Raw genomic sequence first — 27058 nt, forward strand, 5'->3', positions numbered from 1 at the left:
TACACAATGTCCATGTCTCAATTGTCTCAAAGCTTAAAAATCCTTATTTAACCCATCTCCTCCCCTTCATCTACACTGATTGAAGTGAGTTTAACAGGTGGCATCAATAAGGGATCATAGGATTCACCTGGTCAGTCTGTCATGGAAATAGCGGGTGTTCCTAATGTTTTGTACACTCACTGTATGCCATTTAGCAAACATCCAAATCGACATACATTTATTAACATCCCATTGGTGAGAGACTAATCTCTACAACTCTCCTACACATGAGGCAGGTCAAAGGCTATGTTAACAACCTCTTACCAGACATTCAATTCCAACTCCATTTTCTCCCGAGGAGAGCTATCGTTCTCCCATGATAGAACACGCCACTTATACAAGGTGGACTGAAAGAACTGATTTAAAGGTCATTGTGTGAAACCACTCTGTCAAACAGAATTCGGAACCAGACCCATCTCCCCTGCTGTCGCAATCTGTAAAACTACAGACATTAAGTATAGTTGAGGAATAGATGAAGCTATTATGAACAGAGCTTTAAGATTACATTTTACCTTTATTTAACTAGGCAAGTCAGTTAAGAACAAATTCTTATTTTCAATGACGGTGTAGGTTAACTGCCTGTTCAGGGGAAGAACAACAGATTTGTACCTTGTCAGCTCGGAGACATGAACTTGCAACCTTTCAGTTACTAGTCCAACACTCTAACCACTAGGCTACCCTGCCACCCCATGCATTGTATTATGCATTGGAAAAAGAGGGCAAGAGAGATAGGCATTGAGCATCCTAATAGTTTTATATGAATTGCCTTTTTAGGGCTTTTGTGTGAAGTATAGGAATGTCATGACGTTGGCCTGGGGGTAGGTTTATGACAATCATAAATACCTGTTCCCCCCTTTTTCCACCCTACTGACGTTACATTTGCAAACCCCTTTGGCTAACATAGAGATTCTGGGAACATCAGAAGGTGGGGGGAAATGAACTATATTCTGGTAATCTGACCAATTCAACATATGCGGTGGTACTTAATGAATACGATGTCAGTTCGGTTGTTATCTGAGACATTCTCATCAATGATAAGATGACAAACTCTACAGTTGAAAGTCTACACATCAGAGTTATCGGATTCACATGGAATTGTTGTTCAATTTAAATGTTTGAATATGAAATGATTTGTGATGGGATGAAATGTGATTTTAGCTTCTAAAATGTGAGAATAGTTTTTTTATAAGGTTAGGGCTCTGCTCAATAAGTGGACAGCTCCTGTGAAGGGACACGGGCTATAAAACTTTTCAAACACGCCTGTAAAGGTTTTCCTCCTCTTCGTCTGAAGAAGAGAGGCGAGAAGGATCGGAGGACCAATATGCGGCGTGGTAAGTGTCCATGGTTCTTTTAATAAGAAATACTCAACATGAACACAACTGAATAGAAAAACAATAAACGTGGAACGAACGAAAACCAAAACAGTACCGTGTGGTGAAAAACACAGACACGGAAACAAACAGCCACAAACACACAGTGAAACCCAGGCTACCTAAGTATGATTCTCAATCAGTAACAACTAATGACACCTGCCTCTGATTGAGAACCATACTAGGCCGAAACATAGAAATCCCCAAATCATAGAAAAACAAACATAGACTGCCCACCCCAAGTCACGCCCTGACCATACTAAATAATGACAAAACAAAGGAAATAAAGGTCAGAACGTGACAGACCCCCCCCCCCCCAAAGGTGCGGACTCCGGCCGCAAAACCTTAACCTATAGGGGAGGGTCTGGGTGGGCGTCTGTCCGCGGTGGTGGCTCTGGCGCGGGACGTGGACCTCACTTCACCACAGTCTTTCTCCGCCTCATTGTCCACCTCCGTGGCCTCCTAAACACGGCGACCCTTCTAAATGGCCCCACTGGACTGAGGGGCAGCTCGGGACTGAAGGGCAGCTCAGGACTGAAGGGCAGATCCTGGCTGACTGACGGCTCTGGCAGATCCTGGCTGACTGGCGGCTCTGGCAGATCCTGGCTGACTGGCAGCTCTGGCAGATCCTGGCTGACTGGCGGCTCTGGCAGATCCTGGCTGACTGGCGGCTCTGGCAGATCCTGGCTGACTGGTGGCTCTGGCGGCTCCATGCTGACTGGCGGCTCTGGTGGCTCCATGCTGACTGGCGGCTCTTGCGGCTCCATGCTGACTGGCGACTCTGGTGGCTCCATGCTGACTGGCGGGTCTGGCGGCTCCATGCTGACTGGCGGCTCTGGCGGCTCATGACAAACTGGCGGCTCTGGTGGCTCCTGACAGACGGGAGACTCTAGCGGCTCCGGACAGACGGGAGACTCTAGCAGCTCCAGACAGACGGGAGACTCTAGCAGCTCTGGACAGATGGGAACACCTGTAGGGAAGAGACAGAGAGACAGCCTGGTGCGTGGGGCTGCCACAGGACCCACCAGGCTGGGGAGACCTCCAGGAGGCTTGGTGTTAGGAGGAGGCACCTGAAGGACCGGGCTGTGGGGGAGTACTGGAGCTCTGGTGCGCTGCCTTGGCACCACTCCCCCAGGCTGGATAACTACTCTATCCCGGACCCTTCAGAGTGCAGGCACAGGTTGAACCGGGCTGTGGGTAAACACGGGAGATCTAGTGCCTACTACGCGCACCTCTCCCTTAGGCTCCACTCCCACATTTGCCCAGCACGAGCGGAGCGCAGGCAGAGTACACACTGCACCCTCCCAGCGCCCCATAGACACAGCACGCAGAGCCGGTGCAGGATACCCTGGACCGAGACGGCGTACCGGCAACCAGACACGCTGAGCAGGCACCATACGCCCTGGCTGGATGCCCACACTCGCATGACACTTTCAGGGGGCTGCCCTATAGCGCACCGGGCTATGGGCACGTACTGGCGACACCGTGCGCTTCACCGCATAACATGGTGCCTGACCAGTAACGCGCTGCTTATAATAAGCACGAGGAGTGAGCTCAGGTCTACTACCTTGCTTAGCCCCACACCTCGGGTGTGCTACCTGGCTTAGCCCAACACCTCGGGTTCCTCTCGTACCTGTCGCGCTGCCATGCTGCCTCCTCATATCGCCGCCGCTCAGCTTTCGCTGCCCCCAGCTCTTCTTTGGGGCGGCGATATTCCCCAGCCTGTGCCCAGGGTCCTTCTCTGTTCAAAATCTCCTCCCATGTCCAGGAGTCCTGTGATGCTGGCCGCTGTTGTTGCTGCTGCTGCTGCTGTCGTCGCTGTCTGTTACCACGCCGCTTGGTCCTTGGTTGGTAGGTGTTTCTGTTAAGGTTTTCCTCCTCTTCGTCTGAAGAGGAGAGGCGAGAAGGATCGGAGGACCAATATGCGGCGTGGTAAGTGTCCATGGTTCTTCTAATAAGAAATACTCAACATGAACACAACTGAATACAAAAACAATAAACGTGGAACGAACAAAAACCAAAACAGTACCGTGTGGTGAAAAACACAGACACGGAAACAAACACCCACAAACAAACAGTGAAACCCAGGCTACCTAAGTATGATTCTCAATCAGAGACAACTAATGACACCTGCCTCTGATTGAAAACCATACTAGGCCGAAACATAGAAATCCCCAAATCATAGAAAAACAAACATAGACTGCCCACCCCAACTCACGCCCTGACCATACTAAATAATTACAAAACAAATGAAATAAAGGTCAGAATGTGACAACGCCCTCCTCTCCCTTCCTATATAAAGCATTGACGACAATATAACCTCCTGTTCCGAGGATGTGAGGACGACGGTCCGATGTCAGAATGGTTCAGATAATAACTACAGAACGAAGCCAACATCAGCGTGAGCTTTGGTTGCGAATGGTATGAACTTTGAACTCTTATTCACTACAGAAGTGATACCTCCTAGCCGTGGAGTTAGCAACAGCAGCTACAAACACAGGTTAGGAAGGAACAGACAGAGTATTCCGTCTACCACACAACGACGTTACTACAATGTATTCAATTTACCAGCATTCTTCAAAGGACATTCTTCAAAGGACAAAGGACTCGGTTGGGCAACACGGCCTTCCATCTACCACCAACCTACCGAATCGCAGCTCAGAGTAAATATTTATTGCATTTTCCTTTTCCAAATGGGCGTTAATTTAGAATGCATAAGATACTGTATTTACGATAGCACAGCTTCTCCCTGTGTCCCTCAGTCTTCCCGCTCTTTCACTCAAACCCAGCCCCTTTTCTTTTGTGTAACCAGCTGTCATATCTGTTCCGCCCGCTAGGGACGTTTTCCTTTATAACGGAATTTGTAATCAAGTTATGATTAATTATGTGTATGTGTAATTCTGTGTGATTAGTTCGGTATTTAGTAAATAAATAATTAAACCCAATTTTGTATTGCTGATTCAACTTGTTAGCCAGGGTTCGTGCAGATAACCAAGAATTTACAACTTTCAGATGAGACTGAATTAAGATGACAATTAATATTGACTGCTATTGATGTAAAATATGACTAGGTCTTTAAGAGTTTACTCGGAAGATAACAGTTCTATAAATATTATTTCGTGGTGCCCCGACTCTCGAGTTAATTACATTTACATGATTAGCTCAATCGGGTAATATTAATAACAGAGAAATTATTTTATAGAATAGCATGTCATATCACTTAATCCGGCATAGCCAAAGACACGACAGGAATGTGTGAGAGATTTGAACTCTTCCATCTTTCCCTTTCAGAGAATGAAATGTAATAGAATACTATGCAATAGAATAGATTACATTGTTCTGTTGGGCCAGTGTGTGTGTGTCACCCCACTCTATTCCCACACCACCAGAAAATGGACATTTCAGCTCCCCATAAGTAATCCAGCTCGGAAGGAGCGCAGACAGTTATATAACTCAGTCAAAGGGGCACATCAGGTGTAATCCTGCCTAATTGCCAGGGGAACCCATCAGGTGTAATCCTGCATAATTGCTAGGGGAACCCACCAGGAGAAGGGGAGAGAGAAGCCTAATTGGCATGACTCCCTCTGCAGTGAACACCTGTGGTCGGGAACATTAATGTCTTAACGTCGGTGTGGCGTCACCTTCTCTACTTTTTATACTGAGCATGCGGATCAGTGGATAAAAGGCACTTTCCCACGTGCCCCTGTGCATGTCCCAAATAGCACCCTATTCCATAGTGCACCACTATTGACCAAAGCCCCTAAAGTTATGCACTATAATGGGAATGGGGTGCCGTTTGGGATGAAGCCCCTCTGTCCTTTCCACGCTGCTTAGGTGACAACAATGAGGGATGCTTGGTGGTTTGGATGCTGTTGAATACCGAGGGGGGCTGTGTATTTTTCAGATAATGTAACTTTTATTATGAGATGCAAGGTAATAAGTCACAATGGAGCAAGAACTCCAAAGCTGAAGCTTAAAAAATACATATTGGTTTGGTACCCTGAAAGTTCGATTGATTGTTGTGAATGAGTGCATTAGGATCATAGAGTCAGTCCATCCCGAAAAGGTTGACATAGGCCTATTGGGAACTGCATTCATTTTGGTGATAAGGCTTTGGCAGATCCATCTATTGAAAATCGATCTTAGGAATTAAGAGAGTTATTTAGGGTCAAAACAACACATTTTTGGAGATACTAGACACATTTATCAAATATGACTGTTTAGTGAACTTAGTCAATAAAGGTATATTTTCAATATATGCAGTGACAATGACAAAGGCCCTTTGATCACGGAGATGTACCATGAGTGAAATTAGCGACTCAGTCAATGGAGGCAACAGATGCTGCAGGCCTTTAATCAGTGCCTGATACGTGCATGTCGTTCATCGTGATTATGTAAGGCATTTATAAGTGACTCGCCATCAAATTCCATGCTTGCCATATTGTTTATGTCTAATTTGTATAAAAGCGTAGCTGATTGATCTACAGTTCAAGTGAATGACAGGTTGTTGTTATTAGAAAGGGGAGGGGAGTGTGACGTAAAGAATTTAATGGAACACCACATGATTGATTCCCTACGCGCAGCGCACGACTCAGCGCAGTCCATCCCTTTGGATCCTACTGCTGCTCAGAGCTCTAGGATACGTTCACTTATGCGTAGCAAAACAAAGGATACTCTCTGTTTCCAAAGAACTGTTCGAATATTATCGGTAGCCTATTTGAGAAGTACTCCATTATATAGATCAGAAGTGCCGTGCTCTTCAAGTGTCAATTATTTATTGGAGTTGTCACTAGACATTTTGTCACGACTGTCTCCCAAACGCGTTTGCCCTGTATTGACGGGAACAGCAATATAAATGAAGAGGGACTTAACGTGACCGTATTGAGCAGAGCACTTGCGCGTTTTGGTGCGCTGCGAAGGTGTATGCCAATTCAACGGCTGCCACCTCCAGGCATTGAATCCAAGTAAATATCGTCAGGGTGACTAGAGGAATGGCTGCGGCAAGCAACGGATCAAACACAACTAGGACCTTTACAAATCAGTTTGTACAACCGCCTTGGCGCATCGTGCTATGGTCGGTCGCGTACAGCCTTGTGCTCGCGGTGGCAGTTTTTGGGAACCTGATAGTGATTTGGATCGTATTGGCGCACAAGAGGATGCGGACCGTGACAAACTACTTTTTACTCAACTTGGCTTTCTCTGACGCCTCAATGGCCGCGTTCAACACGTTGATTAATTTCATATATGCTACTCACGGCAATTGGTACTTTGGAGAATCATACTGCAAGTTCCACAACTTTTTCCCAGTCACAGCAGTGTTTTCAAGCATCTATTCAATGAGCGCAATAGCGGTCGACAGGTGAGCTCTGGAGACATCAACTTAATTTTCACACATTCTATTACATTTGGTGAATTGATTTTTGTATGAAATGTGACAATTTGTTAGTATTTGTTTAATGCTACTCCGGTTTCATGTAATGTACTGATTCTATAACCAAACCCCTTAAATCAAATTAGAAAAAGGTAGGCCTAATGGTATATAACAAGACACCTGATGTTGGTCAGATGTCATCATTTTCATACATCATCATAATAGCCTGTTATGCATGCTATGTGTGGATACAGGTTATTAACACACACACACACACACACACACACACACACACACACACACACACACACACACACACACACACACACACACACACACACACACACACACACACACACACACGGGAAACCAACCCTCTCCTTACATTCTGTCAAAACGAGAATGAACTGAATGTAGCTTTAAATCCACTAATCTAACCAATAAAGATCCTGCGACACAAATTGCATCCCAAATGGCACCCCTTTTCCTATACATTGCATTACCTTTGAGCCCTATGGGTGCTGGGCAAAGGTACTGCACTATAAAGGGAATAGGGTTCCATTTGGGATGCATTCAACATTAGAAAACACTTGAGGTTCTTGAGGATTTGATCAAGCATTTCATTACTCAGTTTGTGTATAAAAGAGCCAGAGTTCTTCTAATGAGCTCCACTGTGCAGCCAACCTATCATTGTGGAGGTACGTGCTGATTAAATAATTTAAATTGGAGTCTGCAGTGAAATAATGGCTTTAAGTGCCAAGAGTGCTTATATGATAGCTATACTCACACCAACACACATGCAAACGCAAGCGTGTACACACACTCGCACACACTGGGTTTACCCTGCTGTGCTTCTTCTCGGGGCCAAACATCGCAGGGCCTTATTTATCAAAGGTGCATGTGGACAAAAAATATTAAATCTCGCGTATGCCAGTTTTCCTATAAAGGTTGGTATTTAGCCATTTTGAACTTGATGGGGAAAGTGTGTACAGTTGAAGTCAGAATTTTACTTTTAAACACTCCACAAATTTCTTGTTGAACGTACTTTTGTGCGAAAAGTGCAAATCAATCCCTGAACAACAGCAAAGGACCTTGTGAAGATGCTGGAGGAAAAAGGTACAAAAGTATTGATATCCACAGTAAAACGAGTCCTATATCAACATAACCTGAAAGGCCGCTCAGCAAGGAAGAAGCCACTGCTCCAAAACCGCCATAAAAAAAGCCAGACTACAGTTTGCAACTGAACATGGAGACAAAGATCATACTTTTTGGCTAAATGTCCTCTGGTCTGATGAAACAAAAACAGAACTGTTTGGCCATAATGACCATCGTTATTGGGACGCAACCTGAAAAACACCATCCCAACCAAGAAGCATGGTTGTGGCAGCATCATGTTGTGGGGGTGATTTGCTGCAGGAGGGACTGGTGCACTTCACAAAAGAGATGGCATCATGAGGCAGGAAAAGTATGTGGATATATTGAAGCAACATCTCAAGACATCCGTCAGGAAGTTAAAGCTTGGTCGCAAATGGGTCTACCAAATGGACAATGACCCCAAGCATACTTCCAAAGTTGTGGCAAAATGACTTAAGGACAACAAAGTCAAGATATTGGAGTGGCCATCACAAAGCCCTGACCTCAATCCCATAGTATGTATGGGCAGAACTGAAAAACCTTGTGCAAGCAAGGAGGCCTAAAACCTGACTCAGTTACACCAGCTCTGTCACGAAGAATGGGCCAAAATTCACCCAACTTATTGTGGGAAGCTTGTGGAAGGCTACCCGAAACGTTTGACCCAAGTTAAACAATTTCAAGGCAATGCTACCAAATATTAATTGAGTGTATGTAAACTTCTGACCCACTGAGATTGTGATGAAAGAAATCAAAGCTGAAATAAATCTCTCTAATACTATTCTGACATTTCACATTCTTAAAATAAAGTGGTGATCCTAACTGATCTAAGACAGGGAATTTTACTTGGATTAAATGTCAGGAATTGTGAAAAACTGAGTTTAAATGTATTCGGCTAAGGTGTATGTAAACTTCCGACTTCAACTGTATCTCCATGCATATCTAAGTATACTGTATTGCAAGCAAATATTGTTATTTTGAGGAAAGTTGAGGTGTTTGATGCACAGGAATTATAATAATGGTAGGCTAATACAAACACTAAAACGTATGTGTCACGTTCGTCATAATGAGGAGACCAAGGCGCAGCGTGATATGAATACATTCTTTATTTAAACGAAGAACCCTAAACAAACTAACAAAATGAACGTGAAGCTATAACACGAGTGCTGACATGCAACTACACAGACAATAGCCCACAAAACCAAAATGGAAAAATGGCAACCTAAATAGGATCCCCAATCAGAGACAACGATAAACAGCTCTCTCTGATTGGGAACCAATTCAGGCCACCATAGACCTACATATACCTAGACATACTAAAACACCTAGACAATACAAAACTAAACCAACCACCCATGTCACACCCTGACCTAACCAAAATAATAAAGAAAACAAAGATAACTAAGGTCAGGGCGTGACAGTATGCCTATACAAAACAGATGCATTTGCCTTTTGGAAAAAGATTACATAGCAGCATCTCGCCTAATAGCCTATATTTACATTCAATTATATAGGCTTAAATCATAATCATAAAGCAAGGGCATGTCTCTACTTTTCTGACATAACTAGTTTATTCCCTCTATACAACAAATACAAGGCTACCATTTATCCATCGCTCATTTAATAGCCGACAATGCTCAAGTGTAAAGAGACCGGTAGCCTATGACAGTAACGTTAGGCTGCAATGTTGCTGTGTGATAGGAGCGCGACATATACTATTTAATCTCAAAGCCTATACCAAGGTAGGAGATAGAAACACAACCATGTATTGACAAACAAAATATTGAAAAACAACTTGTCTTTTGCATGGAAGCGCAGGCTGTAGGCAGCATGTACTTTTAAATAGTTTAATAGACAATCTTGCAGAATGTGCAGCCAGTGTTTGGCAACTGCTCTATATAAAGTCACCGCTAAAGATTAAAACGTTCTGCCCACACCTCAACAGAAACATCTGAGGATTTCAGAAAATGTGTTGTGTGTTGGATAGAGGTTACAGGAGACGGAAATGCAAAGTGTCCCACTTTTTCAGAATTCAATCAAATAACGGTAGCCTGCTAATAATTTGGCACAGTGCATTATTTATGACAGTTTTATAACCTTAACATCAAAACAGAAATAAATGAGGCCCCAGGTGTCTGGAGGTCAACTCTATACCTTTACAAGTTGTGTTGCACAGTAGGACTACAGTCCAACATCTCTTTTCATCTGACTTTGAAGTTAGTCAAAGGAGTTAATCCGCACCTGCATGACCACGACCTGACCACTTATAGGCCTACTGTGGGCCTTTGATACACAGAATCAAAGACAGAGCACACACACACACACACACACAGCACAGGTAAACTCTCATGCACGCACATACACACACACACATATACACACACACACATAGAGACAAGCAGACAGACAAAGAAATAAGGAAAGGAAAGGTAAGGTAAGGTCTGAGGATGAAACCTGACAGTCTAGCAGTAAATTCTGGGGAAATGGAATCTTTGTATGCTGGAAACCAAACAAACAGCAGTGTTGGATCCAATTAAAGATAGACTGGGTAGAGTCTAAGAGTCAATCAAACATAACTAGCTCCACATGGGGCATCCTTTGTTTTGAGTACTTGAGATACTACATATTAAAGCAATCTGAAATTGGACACACACACACACACACACATATTACTATCCTAATGGTGGCCGCTCCAGGGAAGATTGGTATCTTAGTTACTGTTTGATTTGACATCGTAGTATTTCAACCTGGTCTCTGGCTTTTGTCAAGAAGAGCTTGTTTAACTCACATTCGGAAAATGGAGGCCTCAATGTTTGACAACACTTTCCACAACACTCTCCAGTGAGACAGAAACAATACTCGCATCTCATCCTCTTTTTTTTGTCGCTTTTATATTTGATCCAACACAGCCACCGCCAAATATTTGTCTAAATGAGAGCTTATAAAGATTGCAGTTGTACAATAAGACACTTCCCACTGGGCACAGATGTCAATTCAACATCTATTCCACGTTGGTTCAACTTAATTTCAATGAAATTATATGGAAATTACATTGATTCAACCAGTGTGTGCCCAGTGGGTCCTGCATACTAAATGGTATTCATTAACTGTAGTTATGGTGTACACTCTATTCAAAATTTAAAAAAGTATAACCTCTAAAGCAAGCAGTGTATGGAGGAATAAAATACCAAATCAACCATGACCTTTGAACTTTGACGTAATATCCTTTCACCGGAGATGGAAGCGAGACACATCACTGGGTCCTTATACAGTCACTGAACTAAGTAGACCAGACCCAACTTCGATCGTATTGGTGTCTATGGGAGACACACACAGTTTAGTACACTGTGAATGTTTTTCATTGGTAAACGGCCTCATTTATCCACCGTCTTTGCTTTCACCCCCTGACTGACCTCTTGACCTCTTGAATGGTTATAGAGGCTGTTTTAGAGACTGATGAACAGGGTCTGGTAGTGCTCCAGTCCTCCCTGTCAGAATAAGCAACAGAGGACTTGGAAAGTATATCAAGTCCTGTAGAAATGGCTCTATGGTTATTGTGTGTAACCTACTTCATGTTCCTCTAACACCGTGTGTCATATCTTGCCATTCAGATAGATTGGAGGGGAAAAAGTGGTTGTTATTTCATTGGTTACCTCACGGCAGATGCCCCAGGGGCAGAGTGGTCCATACTCCTTGAATATGGCACATTTAAATCTGAGAGCAATCACTAGTAAAACCTTTCTCGTGAATTACCTCATTACTGAGCGTAAAGTTGATTGCATTTTTCACACTGAAACATGTCTTCAGACTGTAGTGCCGCTCTTATTGAAGCCTCCCCCTACAGCTTTCCATACTCTATCAGAAAAGGGGAAAAGGTGGGGGGATACAGCCTCCATTTTTTACTAATGCTCTCAGCTGTAAGGACTTTTCATTTGACGACTTTGGGTCTTTTGACCATCCTGCTATACTGTTTAAATGTCAGCCACCAGTGCTGGCTATAACCCTGTCTAGGCCACCAAAGCACTGCCCCGCATTATTTTTTACTGATTTCTCTGAAGAATTGTCTGTTGTCCTTGAGAACTATGATAGAATTATTGTGTTGGGCGATTTTCATATTCATGTTGACAAAGAGAGTGACTCCAAGGCCATTGAATTGATTTGTCTTTTGAGCTCTACGTACTTTATCCAACATGTTACTGGGCCCATCCATAACTGTGGCCTTACTCTGGACCTGGTTATTACCAAGAGGCTTTCTACTGACATATCCTCTATTGTAGATGTTTCTTTATCTGATCACCAGTGTATTTTTTTATGTTCTTGTTGCCGATAGCGCAGGGTAATACTGAACACATTATAAAAAATGCTATCTTACCTCCGAAGTTTATTGAGTGTATGAACAATACACCATCCCCTATTCTGCCTTCCTCTTGTGATGATTTACAGTTGAAGTCGGAAGTTTACATACACCTCAGCCAAATACATTTAAACTCAGTTTTTCAAAATTCCTGACATTTAATCCCAGTAAAAATTCCCTGTCTTAGGTCAGTTAGGATCACAACTTTATTTTAAGAATGTGAAATGTCAGAATAATAGTAGAGAGAATTATTTATTTGAACTTTTATTTCTTTCATCACATTCCCAGTGGGTCAGAAGTTTACATACACTCAATTAGTATTTGGTAGCATTACCTCGAAATTGTTTGACTTGGGTCAAACGTTTTGGGTAGCCTTCCACAAGCTTCCCACAATAAGTTGGGTGAATTTTGGCCCATTCCTCCTGACAGAGCTGGTGTAACTGAGTCAGGTTTGTAGGCCTACTTGCAAGCACACACTTTTTCAGTTCTGCCCACAAATGTTCTATAGGATTGAGGTCAGAGTTTTGTGATGACCACTCCAATACCTTGACTTTGTTGTCCTTAAGCCATTTTCCCACAACTTTGGAAGTATGCTCGGGGTCATTGTCCATTTGGAAGAACCATTTGTGACCAAGCTTCCTGACTGATGTCTTGAGATGTTGCTTCAATATTCCACATCATTTTCCTGCCTCATAATGCCATCTGTTTTGTGAAGTGCACCAGACCCTCCTGCAGCAAAGCACCCACACAACATGATGCTGCCACCCCTGTGCTTCACGATTGGGAGGGTGTTCTTCAGCTTGCAAGCCTCCCCTTTTTCCTCCAAATATAACGAAAAGTCATTATGGCCAAACAGTTCTATTTTTGTTTCACCAGACAAGAGGACATTTAAACAAAAAGTACAATATTTGTCCCCTTGTGCAGGTGCAAACCGTAGTCTGGCATTTTTATGGTGGTTTTGGAGCAGTGGCTTCTTCCTTGCTGAGTGGCCTTTCAGGTTATGTCGATATAGGACTCGTTTAACTGTATAGATCCAGCATCTTCACAAGGTCCTTTGCTGTTGATCTGGGATTGATTTGCACTTTTCACACCAAAGTACGTTCATCTCTAGGAGACAGAAAGCGTCTCCTTCCTGAGCTGTATGACAGCTGTGTGGTCCCATGGTGTTTATACACGCGCACTATTGTTTGTACCGATGAACGTGGTACCTTCAGGCATTTAGACATTTCTCCCAAGGATGAACCAGACTTTTTAAAGTCTCTTTGTAAAGCAAAGAGACACTGAGTTTGAAGGTAGGCCTTGAAATGCATCCACAGGCACACCTCCAATTGAATCAAATGATGTCAATTTGCTTAGCAGAAGCTTCTAAAGCCATGACATAATTTTCTGGCATTTTCCAAGCTGTTTAAAGGCACAGTGAACTTAGTGCATGTAATCTTCTGACCCACTGAAATTGTGATACAGTGATTTATAAGTGAAATAATCTGTCTGTAAATAATTGTTGGAAAAATGACTTGTGTCATCCACAAAGTAGATGTCCTAACCCGACTTGCCAAAACTATAGTTTGTTAAGAAATTTGTGGAGTGGTTGAAAAACGAGTTTTAATGACTCCAACCTAAGTGTATGTAAACTTCCAACTTCAACTGTAGTTGATCACTTGAATAGCAAATTAAGGGCAATCGTTGATGCCATAGCTCCAGCAAGTCTGAAAAAAGCCACATCCAAAGGGAGTGAGGAAACGGTCAAATTTAAGTTAAATTGTAGAAAGGCAGTCAAAGTTGCAGGTCCATTATTCTGAGAGAGCAACTTGGCATATATCAAGGCAATTTGAAATGCCAGACAAGCTCATTTCTCTAACCTGATCACAAATGATCAGAATAATTTGAGAGTGCTATTCTTTACAATTGATGGGCTGATAAATCCTACCCCCGCAAAACTACATGAACTTTCCTCCACATCTAAATGTGATACGTTTGTGGCATATTTCAGAGATAAGATAAGAAAACATTGGGCTGGGTATCAGTCAAGCAAGACCTGATGAGAAGTGTGATGATATGTGCCCTAGCCTACCACGCAAAGGCACTATGGAGTTATTTTCCCTGGTTGACACAGACATGCTCAGGAAAGTGATATCACAACACAACATGCCTTATCGATCCTATACCCACCACATTCTTCAAAACAATTTTTAATTACATATCTGAAGAAGTATAAGCTATTGTTGATCACTCACTCCACTTTCCCCACTGCACTAAAAACTGCAATGGTGAAACCGTTCTGAAGAAAAGTAATCTAGATTCTTCAGCTCTAAGCAATTTTCAGCTCTTAGCAATCCCCTAGGATTGTGGTCAAGAGAAATGTTAAAACATTTAATCATGAGCTATTTCTAAATGATTTGGCTGCTGTACCCTGGGAGCTGATTTATCTAGAGGATTATTTAAATCACACTACAGAATGTTTTATTGATTTTCTCACTGAGGTAATGGACCATCAAACTTGTTTTAAACACCATGAAAACCAAAGTTATGTTGGTCTGTTCCACTAGGAAAAGGCCAAAACAGCATGGGATACAATTAAGTATGGGAGGAGTACAAATTGAAGAAGTGTCAGAAACCAAACTATTGGGAGTAAAGCTAGACAACTGCTTATCATGGTCGTCTCCAATAACTAATCTATGTGGATTTTTTTTTTTTTAACAGCATGCATAATCAGAAGGGTAGCTAAATATTTACCTGGGAAAATTATTCAGCAAATAACACAAGCATTAATTGAGAGTCAGGTGAACTACTGTTCTGTGGTTTGGGGAAATGCATCATCAAGTGAAGTTAGGAGGCTGCAGAATGCACAGAAAAAAGCAGCAAGGATTGTTTTAAGGTGGAGATATGGTTCTTCTGTTGTAGTCAAGCGCAATGTTCTTGGTTGGTCATCAATCGATAAGATAATTGAAAAAAACATGCTTATTTTATTTCATAATATACATAATTTAAAACGGCCAAGTTCTATTCACAGTGGTATTCAGTTGGTAAGAGACAGACATTCTGTAAATACTAGGAATAGATTGTCCACCATCTATGCGTTGTCCAAACAGAAAAGAGAAATAGGCAAAAGAACATTTCGATTTAGAGCAATAAAAAATTTAAATAAATTAACTGAGCAAACCAGAAACCTTTCAATATATAAGTTTAAACATAATATAATATGTAGAAATGAATTTTTTTACATTGAGTATTTATTGGGTCATTATGTTAGTATATTATATATGTTTGTAATAGTGTGTTATATGAGGAAATGTGTTCGTATTATAAATTGAAGTTTAATGTTTAAGGACTCTTGGAAGATTAGTCCAAATGGGGACTAAAAGAGGTCCAAATCCAAATCAAATCAATCAGCCAATTTCCAACCTTCCATTCTTAAGCAAAATTCTGGAGAAATTGTTTTTTAAACAAAAAAAAAAAATGGAATCTGGTTAAGCCTAAGATAAAGTGGCAAATGATCTGAGAGCCAGACGCTGAACAGCTCTCTGTCCTTGGGTGTGGGTTGGTCTCTCCGGTCCAGTTCTAAATTGGTTTAGGACCTCTTAAACCGGTCAAGAGCTTTTTTATCGCCCTTAGTGAACATAACTCAGAGAAAATACATATCCCATGTGGTGTTCCACAAGGTTCGATTTTCGGTTCAGTTTATATGTTGCCCCTTGGCACCGTCATCAGAATGCACAACATTGATTTTCACTGCTGCGCAGACGATACACAGCTTTACACTTCTGTGTCACCAGAGCATTTTAGCTCCACATATAAATTATTAGACTGTATTAGTGATTTAAATACTTGGATGGTTCACAGCTTCCTCCAGCTAAATCAAGAGAAGAACGAGGTACTTATTATTGGAGCCAAAGCACACAGAATCTGGCCGCATATTTTAATTCACGGTCAAATAAGATAAAACACCAGGTAAAAACGTAGGTGTCACTTTAGGTTCTGAACTAAACTTAGAATCACACATTAGGAATGTGACCAAATAGCATTTTACCACCTGAGGAACATTGCCAAGGTACGGCTGTTTCTCTCTCAGGCTGATACAGCGAGACTCATCAATGCTTTTATTAAAAGCAGACTTGACTACTGTAATGCTCTCCTGTCTGGTCTACCAAAGAAAGCCATTGGCCAACGGCAAAACATACAGAACACTGCAGGATGGCCAGATGGAGAGCACACATTACACCAGTTTTAAAGTCTCACTGGTGCACTGGCTGCCTGTGAGTTGAAAAATTAATTTTAAGATTATTCTATTGGTTTTTAAATCAATCCACAACTGTGCACCCCAATACATATCAGACATGCTTTTGAGTTAGGTACCCAGTAGGTCTCTCATGTCCTTTAGCACTGACCTTTAAACTATCCCAAAGCCCAGGACCAAGAGGCATGGAGAGGCAGCCTATAGTTACTATGCCCCCAGCCTCTGGAATAGCCTTCCAAAGAACCTGGCGGGGGGCTGAAACTGTGAACATACAGTACCAAAGTTTGGATACACCTACTCATTCTGGGGTTTTTCTTTATTTTTTACTATTTTCTGCATTGTATAATAACAGTGAAAACATCAAAACTATGAAATAACACATATGAAATCATGTAGTAACCAAAAAAGTGTTAAACAAATCTAAATATATTTTATATTTGAGATTCGTCAAAGTAGCCACCCTTTGCTTTGATGACAGCTTTGCACACTCTGGGCCTTCTCTCCAGCATCACCTGGAGTGCTTTTCCAACAGTCTTGAAGGAGTTAACACATATGCTGAGCACTTGTTGGCTGCTTTTCCTTACTCTGCGGTCCAACTCATCCCAAACCATCTCAATTGGGTTGAGGTCGGGTGATTGTGGAGGCCAGGTCATCTGATGCAGTACGCCATCACTTTCCTTCTTGCTCAAATATCCCTTACACAGCCTGGAGGTGTGTTGGGTCATTGTCCTGTTGAAATACAAATTTGGACTCATCAGACAATAGGACAGATTTCCACCGGTCTAATGTCCATTGCTCATGTTTCTTGGCACAAACAAGTCTCTCCTTGTTATTGATGTCCTTTAGTAGTGGTTTACTTGCAGCAATTCGACCATGAAGGCCTGATTCACGCAGTCTCCTCTGAACAGTTGATGTTTGAGGCTGGTAACTAATGAACTTGTCCTCTGCAGCAGAGGTAACTCTGAGTCTTCCTTTCCTGTGGCTGTCCTCATGGGAGCCAGTTTCAACAAAGCACTTGATTGTTTTTGCGACTGCACTTGAAGAAACTTTAAAAGTCCTTGAAATGTTCCATATTGACTGACCTTCATGTCATAAAATAAAGTAATGAATGGATGTCATTTCTCTTTGCTTATTTGAGCTGTTCTTGCCATAATATGGACTTGGTCTTTTATCAAATAGGGCTATCTTCTGTATACCAACCCTACCTTGTCACAACACAACTGATTGGCTCAAGCACATTAAGAAGGAAAGAAATTCCACAAATTAACTTTTACCAAGGCACACCTGTCAATTGAAATGCATTCCAGGTGACTACCTCATGAAACTGGTTGAGAGAATGCTAAGAGTGTGCAAAGCTGTCATCAAGGCAAAGGGTGGCTATTTTGAAGAATCTCAACCATAAAAATATATTTTGATTTGTTTTTTTATTAATGTATTTTCCTGTGAAGCGCATTGCGTCACATTCATGTCTAAAATGTGTTGTATAAATAACGGTTGATTTGATTTGACACCCTTGCAGGTACATGGCCATCATCCACCCGCTGAAACCCAGGCTGTCGGCCACAGCCACCAAGGTGGTGATCTTATGTATATGGGCGCTGGCCGTGGTGCTGGCCTTCCCCCTCTGCTTCTACTCCACCATCCGCATCCTGCCCCGCCGGACAATCTGCTACGTGGCTTGGCCCCGGTCATCAGATGACTCCTTCATGTGAGTGAGACACTCTGGGTGCATCTCAATAGTCTAAAGTGGCTTCCTTAACTCACCTCCTCTTTTTCATCTTCACTGATCTGAAAACAGCTTTGGGTTGATTGGTAATGAAACTGTATATTGAGGTGAACTTGCTGCTGGTGGTTTGGGTGTGGGCTACCGTGGTTGTGTATTGATAAGAACACTGGGAGTTGGAGGTACACTTCAAATGGGCTAATTCCCAGTGTATTCATACCAACCCTAATCTAGCGAACCTGATTCTAATAATTAGCTGGTTGAAAAACAGAATCAGGTTAGTTACAACTGGGGTTGGATTGCAAACCTACAGGAGGGTAGCTCTCCAGGAACAGGTTTGGAGAGCCCTGATGTAAGGCAAATAACCTGGCCAATTATAGAGGCACTAGTCAAAAGCACATACCTCCAAAAATACTCAAAACTCAATAGTATCTACAATATGAAAAATGATCTAAGTATTATCTACACAAACAAACCTACTTAGGCAATGGAGTTACTTACATACCAACAAATAATACGATCAATAATGGCGCATAGACAATCATGGAAAACGTGCTCAAATCAAATGTACACGATAAAGGAGCACAAACATATACTGAACAAAAATGCAAATGCAACATGTAAAGTGTTGGTCCAATGTTTCATGAGCTGAAATAAAAGTTAACAGAAATGTTCCATTTGCACAGAAAGTGTATTTCTCAAAACAAATGTACATCCCTGTTAGTGAGCATTTCTCCTTTGCCAAGATAATCCATCCACCTGACAGGTGTGGCATATCAAGAAGCTGATTAAACAGCATGATCATTACACAGGTGCACCTTGTGCTGGGGGCAATAAAAGGTTACTCTAAAATGTGTAGTTTTGTCACACAACACAATGCCACAGATGTCTCAAGTTTTGAGGGAGTGTGCAATTGGCATGCTGACTGCAGGAATGTGCACCAGAGCTGTTGCCGGATAATTAAATGTTCATTTCTCATAAGCCACATCCAACGTCGTGTTAGAGAATTTGGCAGTTCGTGTGCCCAACGTCGTTTTAGAGAATTTGGCAGTACGTCCCACCGGTCTCACAACCGCAGACCATGTGCAACCATACCAATCCAGGACCTCCACATCCTGCTTCTTCACCTACGGGATTGTCTGAGACCAACCTGGACAGCTGATGAAACTGTGAGTTTACACAACTGAAGAATTTCTGCATAAAATGTGAGAAACCGTCTCAGGGAAACTCATCTGCGTGTTCGTTGTCCTCATCAGGGTCTTGACTTGACTGCGAACGTCCTAACCGACTTCAGTGGGCAAATGCTCACCTTCGATGGCCACTGGGACACTGGAGAAGTGTGCTCTTCACGCATTAATCCGTTTTCAACTGCAGATTGAAGACCGTGTGTATGGCATCATGTGGGAGAGCAGTTTGCTGATGTCAATGATGTGAACAGAGTGCCCCATGGTGACGGTGGGGTTATGGTATGGGCAGGCATAAGCTACGGACAAAACACAATTGCATTTTGTCAATGGCAATTTGAATGCACATAGATCCTGAAGCCCATTGTCGTGCCATTCCTCCTCTGCCATCACCTCATGTTTCAGCAGGATAATGCATGGCCCCATGTCCCAATGATGTGTACACAATTCTTTGAAGCTGAAAATGTCCCAGTTCTTCCATGGTCTGAATACTCACCAGACATGCCATCCATTGAGCATGTTTGGGATGCTCAGGATTGACGTGTAAGAGCGTGTTCTAGTTCCCACCAATATCCAGCAACTTCTCACAGCCATTGAAGAGGAGTGGGACAACATTCCATAGGCCACAATCAACAGCCTGGTCAACTCTATGCAAAGGAGATGTGTCGCACTGCATGAGGCAAATGGTGGTCACACCAGATAGTGATTGGTTTTCTGATCCACGGCCATACCGTTTTTTTCAAGATATCTGTGAAATCTATAGATGAGGGCCTAATGAATTTATTTCAATTGAATGATTTCCTTATATGATCTGTAACTCAATAAAATCGTATAAATTGTTGCATGTTGCGATTTATATTTTTGTTCAGTGTACTTTGAATGAACGCATCCTTGAATGATTGTTTGTATCAACTGGAATTAACTGAAAGTTTGTCAGTTTGCCACATTGATTGCATACAGGTTAATTAATATAAGGTGGTGAGTGTCCCGCTTCTGGAGAACTGGGTGGTGATTGGGTAATTGGAATGTCAGTCCGTATGAGTAGAGGAATTTCATACACACAGGATAGCTAGCCTAGAGAGATAGATAGATAGACAGACAACCAGTGCAGACTAGTTAACGAAGAGAGCAACCTAGACTAATGCATATAAATGTGAATTAGATTCAATATAATTTGCAGAATTACCATGTTTTCCCATTACATTCACAGGAATGCTCTGCTTTTCCTTCCCGACAGCTATCTATTCTTCTCTGGTAAACAGGTATCATATCATTGTGACGGTGCTGGTGTACGTGCTGCCCCTAGTGGTGATGGGTATCACCTACACCATTGTGGGTGTGACGCTGTGGGGAGGAGAGATCCCGGGGGAAGCATCAGATAACTACCACAGCCAGCTCACAGCCAAGAGGAAGGTAACGCAAAAATACAACTCCATTATACACATAACATCCTTTGGTAAAGCCATGTGTATTCCATTTGTAAACCAATGTGTCAACCATTAATTGAATGCAGTAGATTCAGCCAGTCATTTTAACGGGCACGGTCACGAGACGTCCCAATTGTCTCAGTTTCATTTTCTCCCCTTCATTTGGTGTGAGAAGTAGAATAATGTAGGCCTTTTAAAAATGCGGATGGGAAAAGAATTTCTGCAAACAATAATAATAATAATAAACTGAATATGCGCTTCTGGTGGATTTGAGGGTTTATCCGTGTTTGACCCAATACATTGTCATTACAATAATTGATGTAGCTATACCATTGAAATGAATAACCGACCCTGTACATGGCACAATGATCTCTCTGTATTCCCCACTGGATTTGGCTACCCATCAGGTAATCCAGTGTTATGCAGGCAAACAACAGAGATTGGTCTCCTCTTTAGAGATGACAATGCATTCTATTACCTGGACACAGTGTATCTCATCATTGATCTTCGAATTGGAGTCCAGGCGCCATATGTATCAAGCGTCACTGGGTAGGAGCGCTGATTAAGGATCAGGTTCCCCCTGTCCATGTTATCTCATTCATTGTGATCTAAAAAGCAAAACTGGTCATAAATCAGCACTTCTATTCGGAGATGCTTCATATATATGGACCCTGGTCCCCACAGTTATCCATAAAGATTCAGGTAATGTGAACCAGTATGACTAACATCTATTAGGCGAGATGTGGGTTTAACCGGTGTGGGTCAGATTATAGATAGGCAACGGCCAATCCGACAGATCTAGATATGGGAATTATTGGGATTATTCCAGGACACCCTGTGAGTAAATCCAGACTGTATTTCTGGGTTGTTATTGTTTTATTCATGAGGATTACACTCAGATTACGGGGGATCAGCACACCTGGTTCTTTGTTTTGGACAGATAGCCGAGGCCATGAAACCGTATTCGTTTACAGTGATTTATCCGGTGATGTAGCCTGTGATCCTGCCTGACATTTGACCTCGGCGCCAGCACACGTTTGGTGTTGTTACTTGCTCTTGTCTTATTTCAGAACTGGTTCTCTTTTTGATTGTTTTTAGTTTTTGTCGTGAAATGCACCTCATATAAACTTGATTTCATTTGAGCAATGCAGTGATGGAGGGTTAGTTAACCTTGCACTTATACACAGTTCCAATTCCCCAGTGGGTTTGAATGGGCCACAAATACAGACTAGAAGTCATTTAGGATAAAAGCATCCGTTAAATGATTGGATTTATTGGATTAGCCAATAAAGTCCCTGCCAAACCCTTTTTACCGAAGTTAGACGAGGGCTGAGAGAGGTTCATTAGGCTGAATGTCACCCATTGTCATACCGTAAACTTTTGGAAATTGTAGAATTAAAACATTTTCCTTCTTCAGATGTTCCAGCTAGGCAGGCTAACGTTAGTTAGCTAATTCATTGGCTAGCTATCATACAGTAGGCGTATATTAATTATAATGATATAGTTAATAAAAGTAGACATGCAATCACATTTGACTGTAGCGCATATAATGCAACCACAAGCTACCTACTGGTGGCTGAAAACATAATCGTCGCGGGATGAACGAGTGATGAATTTCCGGGCAAGGGCAGTCCATTACAAAATCATTCCTTCCTCCCTCGCCCCTTGTCATGCAAGTGTATAGTCATCAGACGTTATCAGAAGTGTCCACTTAATTTGAGGGCTGAGGGGATAGGGTGTGTCTTTTAAGTGTTCGGAATGCAGCCTATATCATGAGATGATCTACCGTACCCGCTATAGTGATGACACAGTAGTAACACAATAGTGAACACAACAGTGAGGATACATGGACAAAGATCTTCCTCGCTGACAAGAAGGACAAATTGCAGTTTGCATTGTCCAGGCGTGTCTGAGCTTTGATTTTCGGGTAGTCTAGAAAGAGAAAAAAGTCCAATTTTATCAGATGAAATTTTTCACAACTCCTCCATACAAGGCACCAAACTACAAACTTTTTGAGAATGCCGATCTGATTTCAAGTTTCAAAATGCTCTTTGAGGATTTTAAGTGACACAATCAGTTCATGGAATTCACAGGATCTTTAAAGTGAGTTGCTTCCTTCGTGTTGGCTCTAGATTGTCAGGATATGGAATACAATCTCAAATGTATCACACCGTTGGACCAGCAATGGTAGTCCTGACCATTTATGTGTAAATGAAGCAATTATATTTTGAGGTTGTTGTGAATGGCTCTTTTGAAAAGTGTTGTTGTTATGAAAAAAGTATATCCTAAACTGCTGTGGATTCTAGGACGGAATGAAAATGCCAACCTGAGGACGAATCAATCATGGTGCCCACGCTTGTGAGAATCTATTGAGCGTCACACATTCTGTCCATCTCAGAATCAGGCACTTTGTAAAATCTAACATGAAGTGGCCGTCCAAATGTTGATTTTTTTTGATCGACATCTTGTCTCCGAGCTACACAGTATAAAGACAACGTACTTTCTTTTTCCTCTCTTTCTCTCTCTCACTCCTATTTTTTTATTCTCTCCTCTCTTTCTCTCATTGCTTTCTCCCTCTCCCTCTCTTCCACCCTGTTGCTCTATTCCTCCCATTCTCCCACTATCCCCTTCCTAACCCCCAGGTGGTGAAGATGATGATCATTGTGGTGGTGACCTTCGCCCTCTGCTGGCTGCCGTACCACGTCTACTTCATCGTGACGGGACTCAACAAGGCTCTGATGAGATGGAAGTCCATCCAGCAGGTCTACCTGTCAGTGATGTGGCTGGCCATGAGCTCCACCATGTACAATCCCATCATCTACTGCTGCCTCAACAGCAGGTAGGATCCAGCACCTGGAGGATTGGTCTTTGTTAAGAAGGCACCAAAGCATACGATGAAGATAAGCCTTACCCATAACTCATTTATATTTTCCGTTTAAAAATGTTTTTTTCTTTGTTCCTACTTTGTTCCTAGGTAACCACTGGCTAGATGGATAAGACCAGATGAGAAAGCTACCAGTGTACCTTCTTTAGAATTCATAAGCCACCTCTCAAATGTTAAAAATCTAACAATGCACTCATCTGTCTGGTTTGGGTTGTGGTTTGGATACAGGTTCCGGGCGGGCTTCAAGCGGGCGTTCTGTTGGTGCCCGTTCGTCCGGGTATCCAGCTATGACGAGCTGGAGTTGCGCGACAACACCACCCGCCACCGATCCGGCCACCTGGGCAGCATGTGCACCCTCTCCCGCGTGAACACTGGGACCAACAGCACCAACAATCGCCAACACAGCATCAAAAAGGCAGTCTCCAGCTGCCATGGCAATGCCAGTGTTAACGGAGATAACAGTGGTAACCATGGCAACCAACCGGCGGTAGCCAAGTCCAACCTTTACAGTGACCCCGATGATGTGGCCAACGATCAGTTCTCCTGAGATGTTTATGATGACCACGACCACATTCTAGAGTGTTCACGAGTGGTTTGGAAAGTCGTTGTCAACATTTCGCCTTCCGAACTTCCCTCAAACATTCCAAGCAAGCCTTTAGATTTTAATTTTATTTTACCAAGCATAAGTATTTCATGTGAGTTTGTTGCAAACGCGGTTGTTCTGTATAAAGTATTTTCTGCTGGCTTGATGCAGTGAGATTCTTTTGATTTTATTTGTATTTTGCTTAGCTTTCGAAAAGCATTTGTTTCTGCCTTTTCTCATTTCCAAACCCCCCTCATGACACTGACTGGACATCTGGTAGGCTGCTGTCTCGACGGGCAGATTTGTGGGCAGATTTGTGACATCTGGACTAAGCAATGAAGGCAGAGCTTACCAGTAGTTTACCAGTGTGGGCATGCATCTATTACTCAGGCAGGCTCCCCTTGAAAGAATGTTAGGAGTGGTTGGAGGTTGGGCATATATATATATATATATATATATATATATATATATATATGACACATAATAATGAAAAGGGAAGGTTGTTGCACACAGATGGTTTATTAATGTGTCTTTCTGTACCATAATCATATACCCTTTATCAGCTTGTCATCAGTTCTGCAGACTGATACCCCACAGATTGAAATAGCTGTGGACTGTATGTCCTGAAATGGTATTCTTTTTTTTTTAGAGAGAGAGAGGAACCTGGGGCAAGATAGATTATTCAGTGTTTCTCTTTCAGCCTGCAATTTCCTGAGGATAAATGAGAATGATAGGATGTTCCATTTTGTTATTGACATTTCTCTCATAAGCTGCTTTTGTCGTTATAGGAATTGTACAGTGCCATTTATTTTTTAAATGTACGAGATATATGTCTTATGTAAGCAGAGGATTGGTCTTTGCTTTTGTGATATACCGTGGTGTATACTTACTGTGGTTAAGGCCATTTTTAGCACTTTAGTCATTGAGGGATAAACGCAGACAAACACACGCACACACTCAGACATGCACAGACACATTCAGCCATCAACATGAAAGTATTTCACGGAGACGTACTGTGAAGTACTGTGTACTAAAACTAATCATCATGGGAAATGGTGCCGTATTAAAACACAATCTGAGAGCTTTTTAAAAATAAAAACCCACCCATCCATCTCTTTGATTCCATGAAGACCTTTAATCCAGAGCTCAGGGCTCTTACATAAACATGCCAGTATTCACTCTCCCTCTCTCTGATAAGCGTCTCGTCACCTTATCACACACATTCGCACACACACGTATGCATGTACACACGTGCGGTCGCATGCACACACACTCGCACGGACGGGCGCACACACACCCACGTGCGGGTGCACGCACCCACATACACACACACACACTAATCCCAGTAAAAGGATACTGCAGTTATTTATTGTGTAGTGGGATTATCACTGTAATGTGAATTGGCAATATAGGTCCTTCTGGTATTGTACTACAAAATACTGCAAGTTATTCATGACATTTAATCCTAGTAAAAGTCCCCTCTCTTAGGTCAGTTAGGATCACAACTTTATTTTAAGAATGTGAAATGTCAGAATAATAATAGAGAGAATAATTTATTTCAGCTTTTATTTATTTCATCACATTCCCAGTGGGTCAGAAGTTACATACACTCAATTAGTATTTGGTAGCATTGCCTTGAAATTGTTTAACTGGGTCAAGCTTCCCACAATAAGTTGGGTGAATTTTGGCCCATTCTTCGTGACAGAGCTGGTGTAACTGAATCAGGTTTGTTGGCCTCCTTGCTCGCGCACAATTTTTTTTGTTCTGCCCACACATTTTCTGTGGGATTGAGGTCAGGGCTTTGTGATGGCCACTCCAATATTTTGACTTTGTTGTCCTTAAGCCATTTTGCCACAACTTTGGAAGTATGCTTGGGGTCATTGTCCATTTGGACGACCAAGCTTTAACTTCCTGACTGATGTCTTGAGATGTTGCTTCAAAATATCCACATAATTTTCCTGCCTCATGATGCCATGATGTCTATTTTATGAAGTGCACCAGTCCCTCCTGCAGCAGAGCACCCCCACAACATGATGCTGCCACCCCCGTGCTTCACGGTTGTGATGGTGTTCTTCGGCTTGCAAGCCTCCCCCTTTTTCCTCCAAACGTAACGATGGTCATAATGGCCAAACAGTTCTATTTTTGTTTCATCAGACCAGAGGACATTTCTTCAAAAAGTACAATCTTTGTCCCCATGTGCAGTTGCAAACCGTAGTCTGGCTTTTTTATGGCGGTTATGGAACAGTGGCTTCTTCCTTGCTGAGCGGTCTTTCAGGTTATGTTGAAAAAGACTCGTTCTACTGTGGATATTGATACTTTTGTACCGCTTTCCTCCAGCATCTTCACAAGGTACTTTGCTGTTGTTCTGGGATTGATTTGCACTTTTTGCACCAAAGTACGTTCATCTCTAGAAGACAACCTGTCTCCTTCCTGAGCGGTATGACGGCTGCGTGGTCCCATGGTGTTTATACTTGCGTACTATTGTTTGTACAGATGAACGTGGTACCTTCAGGTGTTTGGAAATTGCTCCCAAGGATGAACCAGACTTGTGGAGGTCTACAATTTCTTTCGATTTTCCTATGATGTCAAGCAAAGAGGCACTGAGTTTGAAGGTAGGCCTTGAAATACATCCACAGGTACAGAAGCTTCTAAAGCTCTTACATAATTACATAATTACATAATTTTCTGGAATTTTCCAAACTGTTAAAAGGCACAGTGAACTTGGTGTATGTAAACTTCTGACCCACTGGAATTGTGA

The 27058-nt window shown here is 42.3% G+C and overlaps 1 protein-coding gene across 2 annotated transcripts; it reads left to right on the forward strand.

The window, feature by feature from the left end:
* The first annotated feature begins 5980 nt into the window (after positions 1–5980).
* LOC109900360 (neuromedin-K receptor) lies at positions 5981–24706 on the forward strand. Of its 2 annotated transcripts, XM_020496052.2 has the most exons (5): positions 5981–6768; positions 18019–18207; positions 20669–20819; positions 23476–23672; positions 23946–24706. In XM_020496052.2, the coding sequence occupies exons 1-5, from the start codon at positions 6401–6403 to the stop codon at positions 24262–24264; spliced, it is 1224 nt and encodes a 407-aa protein (XP_020351641.1). In that variant the 5' UTR covers positions 5981–6400; the 3' UTR covers positions 24265–24706. The 2 variants fall into 2 exon arrangements, with proteins under 2 accessions (XP_020351641.1, XP_031693582.1); XM_031837722.1 differs by having other exon boundaries at positions 23476–24706.
* The last annotated feature ends 2352 nt before the right edge of the window (positions 24707–27058 follow it).

The sequence above is a fragment of the Oncorhynchus kisutch genome, linkage group LG12 (assembly GCF_002021735.2).
Source record: "Oncorhynchus kisutch isolate 150728-3 linkage group LG12, Okis_V2, whole genome shotgun sequence".
Taxonomy (NCBI): domain Eukaryota; kingdom Metazoa; phylum Chordata; class Actinopteri; order Salmoniformes; family Salmonidae; genus Oncorhynchus; species Oncorhynchus kisutch.

Coding starts and splice junctions, on each gene's coding strand:
- LOC109900360 (XM_020496052.2), top strand. CDS start 6,401: ATGGCTGCGGCAAGCAACGGATCAAACACAACTAGGACCTTTACAAAT. Junction 20,820..23,475: donor AGCTCACAGCCAAGAGGAAG/GTAACGCAAAAA, acceptor CCTAACCCCCAG/GTGGTGAAGATGATGATCAT. Junction 23,673..23,945: donor TACTGCTGCCTCAACAGCAG/GTAGGATCCAGC, acceptor GTTTGGATACAG/GTTCCGGGCGGGCTTCAAGC.